This window comes from Leptinotarsa decemlineata, unplaced genomic scaffold (assembly GCF_025532065.1).
Source record: "Leptinotarsa decemlineata unplaced genomic scaffold, Ldec_3_MD MMD2_tig00002974_RagTag_RagTag, whole genome shotgun sequence".
Taxonomy (NCBI): Eukaryota; Metazoa; Arthropoda; class Insecta; order Coleoptera; family Chrysomelidae; genus Leptinotarsa; species Leptinotarsa decemlineata.
Genome location: NW_027412578.1, coordinates 6,033,273 through 6,048,783, shown reverse-complemented (window position 1 = coordinate 6,048,783; position 15,511 = coordinate 6,033,273). Strand labels below are relative to the sequence as shown.

Sequence of the window (15,511 nt, the reverse complement as noted above, 5' to 3'; positions counted from 1 at the left end):
GCATTTATCAATGTGGACAAAAAAATGAAGTATCATACTGTTCACTGTAGTTACACACGAAAAATCGTAGATTACTGCTACTATTTTATTGTTTTCAATAACCCACCCAACAAAATCTTTTTTTGACATAAGTCAAATATGAAGACTAGTGTAATCTTTTGAAACACCCAACATAGTGTTCAAAAGTACAAAATATTATTGAGAGATTTGAAGCATCCTCCCCAAATCATATTATCACTAAGGTTTTAGTTATTTTCCAGACCATAATTTGCAATGAATCAAAAGATCACCTCTTGAAGCTCTCAGAAAAATGTCCAATATGTGTCCAATATGTCCAAAATGGGAACATGCTTTTTAATAGACGAGTTCTTCATTAGACTTAAGCAATGAAATACTGATTGTTGAAAATATTTGAAAATGTATTTGAGACAGTTGTTAATCGATCTATTATGAATTCATATTTGCCGAATAATTCATCAGTTCAACGCAATAATACTGCCCCGATAGTCACAGGCAATGCTGACAAAACTATGGATATAGTTCGATTGGCTCAAGAGTGTATCATAGGAGGCTTCCACTCATGTACATAAGCATTTTCATGGCCAAATATACATCTGAAAAGATTCACAGAGGCCTCTTCTGGAGTATCACCAACACGTACTCCACAGTCCGCTACGATGGCTTCGACTTTAGCAGAATCATGGATCCCTTCGCTCAATGCTCTCCTCAAATCGTCTTTATCAATGTCCCCGTTCTCTTTCTGGAGACCTGCATGGACGTTCATACAGAGAGTGTGGAGTCCTACTTTTTTTGGATCGACCTGTTCCATGCGGGCTCTTTCGATCAGATATTCATCGGCGTGGGTGCCTGGATCAGCCTGGCAAGCTTCATGAACATTTTTGACTTTGGTTGTAGCCTTGTCGAGGGCGTTGGCCTGAAAAAAGAGACAAGAAATGTCAATTCGGAAAGAAATTATGAACAGGAGAATGGTATTAAGAGAAGTAATGAAAGTATTGATCGGTGATACAATAGAAGCTGAAAAGGGAAATACTGAAAGCGTAGAAGTCAATGGATGAGAGGCTAATGGAGGAATGAAGAACAATAAAAAGAGCAGAATGGAGACAATTTCAAGATGAATCATGAACAGAAAAAAGGAATGAGAAGAAGTGATCACGATATTGATAAGTAAAACAATGAAAAATGAAAAAGGTAACGCTGAAGGAGTAATCCAATGAACAAGAAGCTGATGAAGAGAAGAAAAACTGCAGAGGGTATGAAATTATTTGTAGAAACAAGTATTAAAACTAGAAGAGAAAAATTAAAGACATTCCCACATTTTAACAAGTCCTTTCTAATGGCATAGAAGTCGAGCGACACATCAATTGAAATGACTCTTGTTACTCTATTACCTCTATTGCTTTCCTCAAAACTGGTTCATTCGTTATCGAAAACATTGATGTTGAATATTTTATTCAAGAAAAACTTTACATTTGCTTCCATTTTCTTCTCGAGGGAGATTGGCAACAAACAAAGAACAGTTTTATAATTTCCTCAATCTTCCATTACTTTTTTGAAGTTGTTCGGGTCGGAAATGAGCATTCCGTATCTATACTCGAAAATTTGCGGTTTATTAGTGGAAAATGAAGGTAAAATTTCGACTCATCGACTCATCGACTCATCATTCAGTGACTCTTTGTGATAATTTCCTTACGAATTTAAGACACTTTGCACTTCGTGCGAAGTGTCTTAAATTCGTAAGGAAATTATCACAAAGAGTCACTGAATGAAATATTTTTGCGTTCGATATTTTGGTGAAACTCATTTCAAGTTTGTGAAAAACATTGCCTTGAAGTGATTTGTTACTTTTCCAGAAGAAATTAAACTCACCTTAGCCAAAATTACAAGAACACAAACGAACCAAACAAAAGTTTTCATGGTCGAGGTTGCTATAAAACTGGAGTATCACGATGTAACAATTTATATTGGAATAGATAATCTCCAGAAAAGGTCAATCTGGTCAATGTTTGTAAATATTATTGTGGATACGTGAAGATAATACAGGTCTGTATGATATGAAGAGTCTGATAATATTTCTTCAAACTACGTGACACTGAACTCACGGAAATGGAAATTTTCATTGAACTGGGGACCCAAAATTTTGGTGGGAAAGCAAATTTCTGAATTATTTGTGAGTCTATGAAGAGATACTAATTTGATTTATTTTACTGTCAATTGAAAAAAAATTATATGAAAATATCATAGTATGTGAGATTGGGTTCCTTGGTGAAATAAATGAATTCACACCCAGGATAAATATCTAAGAACCCCAGAAATAAAATATTTAGAAAATTATATAGATTGTTGCCTGAAGTGGAAAAAACATTCACTTGAATTAACAAAAAAAATTAATAGAATGCCTTCATAGGTTCAGACTTCTGGAAAATATATTTGAAGTGAAAACACTATTGATGTTTTATCATGTAATATTTTCCAATATTATGACCTACGGAATCACAGTCTGGGGTGGTGCATATGAAATTTCATTAAAATGTGTCAAGTCTATTCATAAATATGCAATAATAGTTATTTATTATACAAGGGAAAAAAGCATTAGGTTTTAGCTCGAGGTTGTGTTGTGGAGACAAAAAACCGAGAGCTGAAATCTAATATTTTTCTCGTGTATCATACACAATTTTTTTCTGTGACGGGGAAAACGACGATTCAATATTGGAAAAAACATATTATTACAATATGTTAGAGTCAGAAAATCATCGATGTGAAATTTGAATTTTTAAACAGGTAGGCTGTTGTACTTATAATAGCGTTGCTAGAAAACCAATCAATAGAAAATCAAATATCTGTCAATTCAAATCTGTGATTTGATTTAAAAATTGCGAACTTAGTGGCCAGTAGTTATTTTGAAAAATGTCTAATTCTGAGTTTTCTCAGAGTTAGCAGAAGTAGCGTCATAAAAATTATTGCCAGCTAAATCGCGGAAAATTTATGAAACCGCGTATTCTAGATTCATGTATTGAAAGATAAAAAAGACATGCAGTTCTTTCTCAGAGACGGTGTTATTGGTTCATTTTTCGGAACTGGTACAACAACAAAAGCCATCAACAGTGTGGTCGAATTATTCAATGATTAAAAGTATGTTACAATCCAGTAATAATAATAAACATTCCAAAATATTACAAACTAATTACATTTCTACGGAAGCGCAGAAGGGCCACATATTTTTATTATTTGTTTTTTTGGAAATTACGACTTTGAATCTCAAAATTTCGACTTTTATCTCGAAATTTCGACTTTAATCTCGAAATTTCGACTTCAATCTCGTAATCTCGAAATTTCGACTTCAATCTTTAATTCGACTCCACAGTCGAAATTTCGAGTTTGAAGTCGTAATTTCGAAATTACGAGATTAAAGTCAAAATTTCGAGATAAAAGTCGAAATTTCGAGATAAAAGTCGAAATTTCCAAGAAACAAGTAATAAAAATATGTGGCCCTTCTGCGCTTCCGTACATTTCTGAAACAAAATGGAAAAGGTTACACGCCCAAGAAAGCTGCGATATTTACGAGTGCGCATATTAGTGACTTTTTAAATAATGCTCCCGATGAAGTTTATTTAATGGCCAAGGTTGTTGTTGTATTTGGGATTGCAGGAGCAATCAGCTAAGTAACATTAGATGATAGTGAAGATTCGGGAACGTTATTAATTGTGAAACTCGAGCAAACAAAGAATGATGTAAACAGTAGATTTGTAGTTACTGAAGGATATATGTATTGAATTTTACCGAATGTACATAGTCCTTCGTCCAACAGCAGCAAAGGATCGCCGTCTGTTTTATGCATATAATAATAATAATAATAATAATAATAACAGGTCTTTATTAATCGTAATAAAAATAAACAGTAGAAAGATATGATGAAACATAATATGATGAATGGGCGTGGTTCAGCTATTATAGCTGCTTTCAAACCTAACCTTTCAAACTATAAAAGAATGCATGGTATCGTAAATAAATAATAAATTATTATAAAATAAAATAACTATAAAATAACACAAAATGATAAAATCGCGATATGGTAAAACAACATCTGGGAAATCGAAAGCATGAGGACAGTATTGTGGTAACTTATTGACTCGTTGACATTAGAGCTTTGAGTCTTTTTTTAAAGTTCTTGAGAGGTAATTGTTTGAAGTCTACAGGTATGGTGTTATACAATTTAGCTGCCATGTATGAGAAACTACGTGTAAAAATAGCCGAATTATGATTGGATATAAACAAGAGTGTTGATTGCGACTGTTATTGTTGAAAGATAGTGAAATGAGTTTATCACGCAGATAGGGTGGAGTTCCGGTTTGCAATATTTTATGAGTGAACGTGAGAAGGTGCAGTTCTCTCAGGGCATTAAGTTTCAGCCAACCTGAATTATCAAAGGATGAGCTTATGTGATCGTATTTACGGATTCCATACGAAAATCGAATACAACTATTTTGTATTTTCTGAAGACGCCGATCATCAGTTTGTAGTAAAGCTGGTCCGTAAATGCCATCACAGTAGGCCAGTCTTGAGAGTATCAGAGACTCACAGAGGCTGAGTTTCAAGTTTTTAGACATTACAAGTCTGTTAGGATATAACTGCCTCAAAATATTGAAAGAAGACTTGCATACGTAGTTAACATGTTTTGTGAATCTAAGTTCGGTGTCAAGCCATAAACCTAAATTTTTACTTGCCTCTACAAAAGGGATAGCGTGATTATCGATGTGAATAGATAGAGATTCACGCACCGTACTTCTTCTATTTTTTGGTCCGAAAAGCATAACTTGCGATTTATTTGGATTGAGTTTTAAATTGTGTGCACAGGATATATCAAATAGCGATTTAAGATTTCTATTGATGAGTTTTTCGACCTCTTTAGTTTCATGAAAACTGAAAGACGTATATAGTTGGGTATCATCGGCGTAGTGGTGAATTTTGCATGTCTGTATGTATTTATGGAAATCACTTATGTAGAGAGCAAAAAGGAGTGGTCCCAACACTGAACCTTGTGGTACTCCATATCTCCTGACCAATGAAGTAGATTGTTCACCATCCAGTATGACATTTTGAGTCCGTTCTGATAAATATGTGTCTAAAAGAGTTACTGCGCTGCGAGAAAAACCAAAAAACTGAAGTTTTTTACACAAGATAAAAGAATCTACGGTGTCAAAAGCCTTGCTGTAATCAAGCAAGATGAGACAAGTGAATTTTTTTTCATCGCATGACTTGAAAATATCATCAGTGATAAGGATCAGTGCTGTTGTTGTACTAAATTGTGGGCGAAACCCCGATTGCACGTCAGAAATGAGATTTTTCTCCACAGAGTAGTTGGCAGAGTAGTGAGCGACACCGTTGTTATTAAAACAACAACAACAAAATTAAAATGAAATAAGATACACCACAGATACACTTACATATTACGAATTTTAAAATTCTTGCAAATTATAAAAACAATTCTCAATCAAATAATTCTTCAACAAGTTACTAAATTTATTGAGGTTTGTTATATCTTTTAAACACCTAGGGAGTTTATTGAAAATAGTAAGACCTACCACTGATGGACAATTTAGCGTTGTTTTATACTTATACTGACGAAACGGAACATGGGGATCAGTTTTTTGTCTAGAGTCACATTATGAATACTTCCGTTTGTAGGAAATCATTCATTTCGAAGATCGTCTGCTACACTTTTAGTTGAATCTGGGGGAGACTTGATGACGACACTGAAGAAACATAGCGGTTGGAAGCCATCAATGATCGCTGAAGGGTATGTTGATGAATCGGTAGCACACAGGACAGAAATAGCTAATGAAGTGTTTAGAACGTTTGGCAGTTCCGAAATAACACCCACACCCGATTTGCGACCCGCTAGAAACATCAACGGCAGTTGTGTCCATGGCAGAAAAAAAAATTATTTCAACACAAGAAAATTCGACTGTTGTACCGAATAGTTCAAGGAACATATCATTCATGCAATAAATTGTTTAGTACAACAACAACAAAAAATCATTAGTAAACTCCAAGATAAAATAAAAGAACTACATTCCGAAATTGATAAATCTAAAACATCAAAAACAGACTGCTTTACTCAAACAAAAATAACAAAAACACAACACCAATCTACGTCCACACTGTCTGAGTCAGACATGAAACGTTCCAGTGGCGTAGTCAAAAATAAATACACAATATTTTCTTCAAAAATGAATCGATCTTTCGTGTTCACGAGTATTAGTCCCTCACAGTCCCAACCATTAGATGCTCAGCAGAACACAAAAAGGAAGATTACATTAATATCAGGTTACAATGGCAGGAATATGGCGGAGTTTCTAAACAGACAGGCGGGTGGCGATTTTACTATAGAGTCTCATTTGAAACCTGGCTGTGGGGACGAAGATCTTTATAGTGCCACTATCGAACTCATAAAGCAATCTCGAGAAACAGATATTATGATTCTGTGGCCCAGAAACTATGACCTGATTGCAAAAAAATTAAAGAAACCTTTTCAAACAGGATAAGCAAGCCACACCTCATCTTTATCAGTGAACCATATCGTTATGATCTGAAAAACACTAACATGTCAATATACTATAGTAACCTGAATATGATGACACATTTAAATAAGATTCAGATGTCTAAAAACTTTTTGGATTGTAATAACATTATTAGACAAAAAAAATTACAATTTCGATGGTTTTTCTCTTAAGAAATCGGCAAAGTGGTTTCTGTGTGAAGCTCTTTTGCACCATATTGACCATTATTTCGAAATTGAGGAGTCTAACCCGCCCAAGTTTCATGAATCTCCAAGACAACATAATGTACAAACTTCTCCTCCTCGAAGAAATGACATCATTGAAAAAACGAACTATATTTACCCCAGACTCTCTCAATTATCGTTATCCGATGACATCTGCATAAATATGACTATTGATTCCAGTAGACCAACTTCCTTAGCTGAAGAAATACAAATGACTGAAAAAATTAGCATAGGCCCTAAATTGACTGAAGATTTTTTATCCCTAGGACATTTACAGACTCATCTGAGCTTCTAGTCGATAGATATAATCTGAACAAAATTAACAATAACTTCACAGAAAACTGCCTTCCAGCTACTCACAACTACAACATATATTTTGGTCATATAAATGTGCAAGGTTTTTTAAACCTTGAAATGTTTGTAGAAATAAATCATATTGATGTGCTCTGTGTATCGGAACATTGGATGAAGGGTCCTCAGTTGAAAAATTCTGTGCATTTTGGTAACTATCAAATAGCATCTATTTATTCAAGAAATAACCATAAACATGGAGGTTCTCTGATATTAGTCAAGAAGGGTGTTTCAGTAAAAGAGATAGAGCCAGTAAAAAACCTATCTCTCGAAGGCGAAATTGAAATTTCTGCAATTTGCTATAATCTAAATTGTATCAAAATAGCTCTGGTGGCAGTTTACAGACCACCAAATGGCACTATCTCCAATTTTATTGATTGCCTAACACAGGCCCTTTTGTCAGCATCTGAAGGTTCTGATTACATTGTGCTCTGTGGGGATTTTGATATAGATTTTCAAAAACCCAGTATGAACTCTAAGCTTATCTCTGACATTTTTAGCTCGTATCAACTGTGTGGAAATCACTATGGTCCTACCAGGATGTTTACCAATAAAAATAACCATACCAGCTCATCCAGTATTGATTACATGATATCCAATCTTCCAGAGTCCACTTACGAATGCAAGCTAATACAGCCAAATGTGGCAGACCACCTGGCTCATATCCTAACTCTTCAAGTACATAATTTTTCAGTTAAAACAGAGACTAATATTTCTTCAATTCTTAGACGTCAACTCCACCCGGAAAACATTAACGAACTCATCACTAGATTGAGCTCAGAGGATTGGAATCCCATTTACTACATGCCAATAAATGATGCTTTCTCACATTTCTTCAATGCTTTAGTATGGTGCTTTGATGTGTCATGTCCAGTTAAAAAAGTTGTTCTGAAAAATAAACCTAACAAAAAGTGGATATCTCTGGATATTATTGAAGAAGGAAAAAAACCTAAGAGAAATATACTGGCTTCTTGCCACTCATCAGGGAAATGGCGTCCTTTGGGAAAGTTATAAAAACAATATGAGGGCACATAGGCACAAAGTTGAATTGGCAAAACAGACATATTACAGGACTAAAATAAGTAAGGCAACTAACAAAACCAAAGAAACATTGAACATAATAAATTATGAATTAGGAAGAAAAAATAGTAACCCAAAAAATGATATTATTCTTACAACAAATAATTGTCTTATATCTGACACAACTGTAACTGCAGAAGTGTTTGCCGATCATTTCTCCAATGCAGCAGAAATAGCTATGTCAAATCACTTAGGACAGAACATGGTCCTTCCATGCACCCTCGCTAAGGAAATCAATATCAAATGTCCATTTAAATCGCCACCCATCACCGAATACGAAATATCAAAAACCTTATTTGAAATGAAGAACAAATCATCTTCCGGTATGGACGGAATCTCTATTATTACTATCAAACATATATTTCCCGTTATTATTGAACCACTAACTTTTCTTATAGATCAGTCTCTGGTGCAAGGAATCTTTCCTGATATTTTGAAAAAGGCACTTGTGATTCCTCTCCACAAAAAAGGCAATTTAAATGAAATTGACAATTACAGGCAAATATCGCTGCTCTGTTCTTTATCCAAATTAATAGAAAAGATAATAGTAAATAGAATAACCGATTACTTGGAAAGCAACAACATACTTTCAACTTCTCAGCACGGTTTTGTTAAAAAGAGATCCATTGAAACAGCTTCCTACCATCTTCTCGATTACATTTACACTCAGATTGATAAATATAACTACGTCTTATCACTATTCTTTGACCTATCGAAGGCATTCGATACGGTGTGCGTAGAATTTCTTTTGAAAAAAATAAGACAATGTAATTTCTCATCTAACATCATGAATTGGATCAAATTTTACATGACGGAAAGAACTATGTATGTCTCTTGTAACAATGTACTTTCTGATTCTCATGCCGTAAACCTTGGTATACCTCAAGGATCTGTTATCGGACCACTACTCTTTCTCCTATATGTTAACGATATGCCGCAACATATAACAACAGGTTATGTTACAATGTTTGCGGATGATACTACCATTACCGTATCAGGTTCAACTGTTGAACAACTTGCTTCCAACATGAAGACCGTGATCGATGATTTCAGCTCCTGGTGTCAGAGAAACAAACTAATCCTTAACACCTTGAAGTCAGTGGCTATGAAATTTTACAGGAAATGGCGACCCCACAACGGGCAAAACAAATCAATCATGTATGTGCAAATCTGAACAAAGCTTTTTATGCTATACGGCAGATGAAGCCCAGTTTAGATAAAGCAGGCTTACTAAATATCTTCTACGCAATGATTCACTCTCGAATTAGTTTAAGAAGAGCAAGAGACTTAAATAGAGTTTTTGTGGCTCAGAAAAGAATCCTTAGACTTATATTTAATTTGAATTTCAGGGATAGTTGTCGGCCTATTTTTATAGAAAAAAAGATTTTAACCCTCATATTCATTTATATTTTAAAATGTGTTTTGTTCGCAAGACATAACTTATCGGTTCTTGCGACAAATGGATCTGAGCACGAACATAATACACGGCATGGAGCTCCTTTAAGAATTCCACAGCACAGAACCTCATTATATGAGAACTCCCCACGGTACAATGTAATCAGTTCTTACAATAAGTTACCAAATCAGCTGAAACAAATTGACGATTATAAGGTATTTCAAAACAAAATTAAAAATTTTTTACTTAGAAAGTGCTATTATAGTCACCAAGAGTTTATAAATGATAATTTCAGGAAGACCTTGCTAGATTTGTGATATATTGTGATATGAATAAGCTGAAATTCAACGTGGAAAACTGTACATGTATTTTGTTTTATAGAAATCATTCACCCATATTGTTTCAGTATTTGTTGAATAGTATTGCATTAAATAGAGTAGAATATTACAAGGACCTTGGAGTATACTTTGACACAAAATTGAATTTCAATCGCCATGTTGAATATGTCATAAATAGAAGCAACAGAACACTGGGTTTCTTCAATAGAATGTGCAGAGACTTCAACAACGAAGCCGCTATTAAAACTATCTATTATGCATTTGTTTATAGCAAGTTGAATTTCGCTAGCATTATATGGAATCCTTGCTATAATACATTCAAATTGCGTTTAGAACGACTGCAAAATAGGTTTGTTAGACATCTTCATTACCGAATCACTAATGTCTATGTAACTCACGGTATTAATCAAATCCGTAACTATTATAACATTCAGCCTCTAGAACAACGGAGAATCACTTCGGATCTAGTGTTTGGCTATAAAATTTTAACGAATCTTATTGACTCGCCTGAGTTGATAGCAATGATGTCCTTTCATGTACCCCAGAGAAACACAAGGAATAAATATTTATTAGCTACTTCCACATATAACACCAATGTGGGGAAAAACTCTCCAATAAGGAAAATATTCAATTTTTAATCATTTATGTTTCAGATTAAGCATTTAGATCATTTACCTGTTGAATACCAGTTTTGTTAGCACAATCTGTATATTAGTGGATACTTGTTTGGGTTCTTTTACCTGTATGTGTCCCGAATTTAGAATAAATAAATAAATAAATAAAATAAATTTGATAGACACAGATTTCACATGACTGTTAAGTTTTTAAATGGTAAATGATATTGATTGTTTGTTTTTTATATATACTGACGCTCCAATTCATATGTACGAATTAAAAGATTTTATTTATTTATGTATATGTCCGTTTATTTTTTTTTTTTTTTAATTTTTTAGTGTAACAAATTATAATATAATATTGACTTACCATATGTACCTAATGTACCAACAAACAGTTAATAAACTATTATTATTATTATTATTATTATATATATATATATATATATATATATATATATATATATATATATATATTGTTTCACGAATAATATCTATTAACAGTTAATATACAGCTGTTTTCTGTCGGAACTTTGAAAAATTACTTACAAAAGCACCACTTGGCCATAGTTCCGGATTCATGGCGGTCTTGAAATTTTTTTCGTATTATCCCACTTCAAAAGATGAGTATATAGTTGGTAGTTTTGATTTTAGTGACCTCAGGAAAAGTTGTTTTCAGTTGGGCTGACATATCTTGAGGTGTAGTTGCGGGATCCACTCTACACACATGCAAGTAAACAAACTTTGGGACAGCTTTGATTTTTTCACTGTTTTCTCCAACAACAAGGTTTCTTCGTGTTCTGGATTTTTTGGACAAGATGGTCTGCCATTTCCCCTGCTCCCTCGAATCATCTGTGCTAGCTCCTGAATGACTGGCTGCGTCATTTATATTGATAAAATGGCTGAGAGTTGACTAAGCGGATCCCACCTCCTTTCTACTTATATGAGAACTTCTTTGGCCATGTTTTCTCGAATTTTGTGAGTCATCGGACACAATATATTTCTTGGTACCAGTAAAAGATTTGTGCTCATTTTCCTTTAATTGGTATTTAGGAACTTGGTATTTTGGAGAGGAGCTTGCAACTGCGCAAACTCCATTATTATTGTGGCTATTCGAGATTTTACAATCTAATAAGTCATTAAGTCGTTGCTAATTATGCACTGTTCTCTCTAACTCACGTATGAGCCTTTTTGATGCCTCTAGTTCGGTTATTGCCTTTTTCAGGTCACACTTCAATGCCATAACCTTAATGTTGTCACCGTCATCATTTGTGGATACATCACTTACACCTGCCAAGAATTCAGAGTTATTCAATTTGGAAGGGAGGTGAAATATCTTGGCATTGTCCTTGATGAAAAACTCACCTGGAACGCCTGTATACACCACCTGACTCTATCGTTTTCGAACTCGAAATTTAGATATCCGCGTTAATTTTGGCACGCTTCCTTTTTGAAAATTTTTTATTTCCTTAGCGAGAAGTTGAAAATTCAACATTAATGAAAAAAAAATAAATAAAGGGGCCAATCATGTTCCCTCTTCTGGAGTAATTAGTTTTGAACAACTATTCTTTTTTATAGCAAAACAATTAGGGGCCCCCACTCCTTTGTTGCCCCAGGACCCCCGGACATCCAACTCTGGCTCTGTATTAATTAATAGATTATTACGATAGAATGATGGAAATACATCATAACGTATTCAAAAAACATTTTATTGTGAGATTTCATTTTAAAAATTCACAAAACTGCGACACTTGTTTCGCTATAAGATAGCATCTTCTTTCGTCATGAGTATTATGACGCCCAGTTTTTTTGTCGTTATTTGTTTGATAGGTTTTCGCCTTCAGAAAGTACCTGGGTGGCTTATCAGTGTTCAGCTACTGTCCTGTACATCTCCTGTTTGTCGTCACTCTTACTCATTCATGTCTGTTTCTTTGTACTGGTGAGTTATAGGAAGCTGAAATTTGGTATAGAGGTGGTGCTTCTTTGGTCTTAAATGTACATTGAGGAAGGATTTTCGAATATTCCAACTGGGGGGCCTCCCGTAGGGGTAGAAGAGGGGGTTTTACGAATGAAAATTATCGTTTCAACACTGTTTCTCCTTACCGTTGTATTGTTGGAGGCTGAAATTTTGTATGAAGGATCGTTTTATATTGTAGATACCTATGCAATAAGAAGGCATTTCCGAATATTCCAACTGGAATGCCAGCCGCTGGGGAAAAAGGCGCTTCTATAAAACAAAACTATCTTTTCATCACTGGTTTTCTGAGCCCTTGAATTTCCGGTGTGTGAATTCATATTTAGAATCAATTTTGCACCCGTGCGAGGCGGGGCGGCTCGCCAGTTTAGTGATGAAACTTGACATGTTTAAGTAATTTTTCATAGAGAAGGTTTTTAGGTTATCAATTTTTCTGTAACTCGCCACTAGATAGCGCTGTAGAACAATTTTTTGAAATCACTGTTCTATAACGCTGCGCACGCCTAAGTTCGTTGATTCTGATTCTATCAATACATTGGAACAGCAGCGATATAGCAACATAGTACTGTAACTACCAAATTCTGCGCGGGCGAAGCCGCGGGCAACAACTAGTAATTTATTAAGTAGATATGTTGTTCCAACTTAGTTTTCGTCAATAAACGAGTATTATATGCAAATGAACTAAACCCACTCAGCTCAACTTCATGAAATCTATTTCAACAAATTCAGTTCAGTTCACTTCAAAAAGTCGAACCAACGATAAAATAAGAATTTGTACGTGATTTGCACGTTGTGGTTGAGTTGACGTGAACGAAACAATGTTTCCTGAAGGGAACAGTTGAATTTCGTTAATAATGTGGTCTGAAACCGCAGCCGATTTACTTGAAGGCACTTTGAAGGCGAAGTTGTGTATATCAAAAGCGGTTACTGCGGTGGAAGAAAAGTTAGAGTCAGTATGGGGAAATGTTGATGAAAATAAAGGAATGTATTACTCCCTTCATATGTGTGAGAGGAGAAGGAAGTAGCAAAATCTAACTTAAGTTGCTTCTGGACAGTTTAAGTTCTGTTTTACTTTTCCTTGGAAATTCTTCTAGAACTTTGTACCTACTTTCAATTATCTGCTAATGTACTGCAGTACCTTGAATTCCTATATGAAAAATTAGTTTAAAAACAAACACAGTATGAATGAAGACATAAGTTCACTGAGGAAACTAAAACATTTCTGCTCACAAACGTGATTATATTATTTATTTCATGGGAAACATGTAACAGGTCATTAAATGTGAGATTTAGGTTTTTTCAAAAGTTTTGTTCATTTTGATGTCATGTATTTTTATAGCTCCGTATCTCAATGAATAATTGTTCTACTGTGCCGTGGTGTTCACTGATCAACAGAGAATTTTGTACTATATACACTGATGTTGTTCAATTTTTCAATATTGATATTTTTTAGCCTTCCTTCAGATTACTATATGATGTCGGCAATTTTTTTAACGAATTCGAATTGAACCGAAACGCTGCCAAAACATCCAGTTGGTTAGGCTAGCTAACGGGCGCGTTTCCGGGTGACGAATAGGGAAACGGTCAGGGGGCTGAAAGCCCTTGTTCAGGAATTCAATGTGGCCTTACGGACGGGTGCGCTGGACTCCTGGTCAGTAGCAGAAATAAATAGGGTGAGGGGAACTAAAACTCCCCAAATGCCTTTACAAAACATGCCACCTTGGAACAGCCTACCCAAGCTGAGGTGTAAGGAATCGTGCCGGCAGCTGAATGGCCGCTGGGTGATATGCGGTTGAGAATGATCCCCTTAGGGAACTGGGCGAAACCTCATTGTAATCAGCTTATCTCTGGTATTGAAGGGCTCTGCCAGAGGTGACCAACTCTTCCCTTGCTACTCGTGGAAAAACACATGAATGAAACAAACACAAAAATAGAAACAACAAAAACCAATCCCGAGGCTGGACATAAGTGTTCACCTCAATCTGAGGCGGTGGCTGGGGATGAACAAAAATTTCCACCCCAATATACCGCTTGGAATGAGGCTGGACATAGCAGATCACCTCGAGTTGTAATACAAAGGTCAAGGTGTGAGCGCATTTGCGGCACCGAGGCCAAAAATAGGAAGAGATCGGAGGAAGCAGGAGTGGCAGCAACTATAAGTGCATCCTCCTTCTTTCCCACTCCACCTCCATCATCAAGGACACTTCCTGCAGCGCACGCTAAGAGATCCGCCTTGAATGAAGGCAAGGAACCGGCTGCCTATGCAGAAAAGCTTCCTCACTTGTGCACCTTCACGAAGGGAACCCCAAGAAGGTTGAAGAAACCGCGCAACGACAGTAATGTCGCTGTACCTTCCAAAACCTTCGCGGAGGCTACCGTGAGACACCTGAAGGTTGCCAAAGAGAGTGTGTGTTCGACAAGTCTTGGCCTACACCTGCCAATATAAAAAATGTCTCCTAGTGACCTGTCCACCTTCCTGGAAAAGACAGGATGGACGATGATCTAGAAGGACAACTCCTCTGGAGGATGTCACATGTGGCCTAAGTGGTGTGGGTCTACACTCACCCTCCCTACTCTACAGATACAGATCCCGAAAAATTGGGCAGCAGACATTTGACAATAATGTTATTGATGAACGCACTGTACGATGTTGGTTTGCAACATTTCGTTCAGAAGATTTTATCCTCGAAGATGAGCTGCGCAATGGTCGATCTACAGTAATCCAGGAGGAGAATTTAGGGACCCTGGTGGAGACTGGCCCATCACAAAAGGTAATTTGAATGGAGGAAGGACTGGGCATCAGCTGCCATGCGTTCTTTGATGGCGTATTGGAAAGATCAAGAAGCTCCAATTGTGGGTACTCCACAATTTTAAAGACCGACAGAAATTGTCATATTTTGAGGTATGTTCCTCTTTGCTTTTGCGCAACAGAAACGAACCTTTTTTGGATAGAAT

General features: G+C 35.8%; 1 protein-coding gene across 1 annotated transcript; it reads right to left on the bottom strand.

Moving 5' to 3' along the window:
- Positions 1-398: 398 nt before the first annotated feature.
- LOC111510312 (B2 protein) lies at positions 399-2,046 on the bottom strand. The gene is made up of 2 exons (XM_023166217.2): positions 1,888-2,046; positions 399-934 (listed from the first exon to the last, which is right to left on the bottom strand). The coding sequence occupies exons 1-2, from the start codon at positions 1,933-1,935 to the stop codon at positions 551-553; spliced, it is 432 nt and encodes a 143-aa protein (XP_023021985.2). The 5' UTR covers positions 1,936-2,046; the 3' UTR covers positions 399-550.
- Between the last annotated feature and the right edge of the window lie 13,465 nt (positions 2,047-15,511).

What these genes read in the sequence shown, in the direction of transcription:
- LOC111510312 (XM_023166217.2), bottom strand. Translation starts at nt 1,935, where the DNA reads ATGAAAACTTTTGTTTGGTTCGTTTGTGTTCTTGTAATTTTGGCTAAG. An exon ending in TTCTTGTAATTTTGGCTAAG is followed by an intron (nt 935 to 1,887) that starts GTGAGTTTAATT and finishes CTCTTTTTTCAG; the next exon opens with GCCAACGCCCTCGACAAGGC.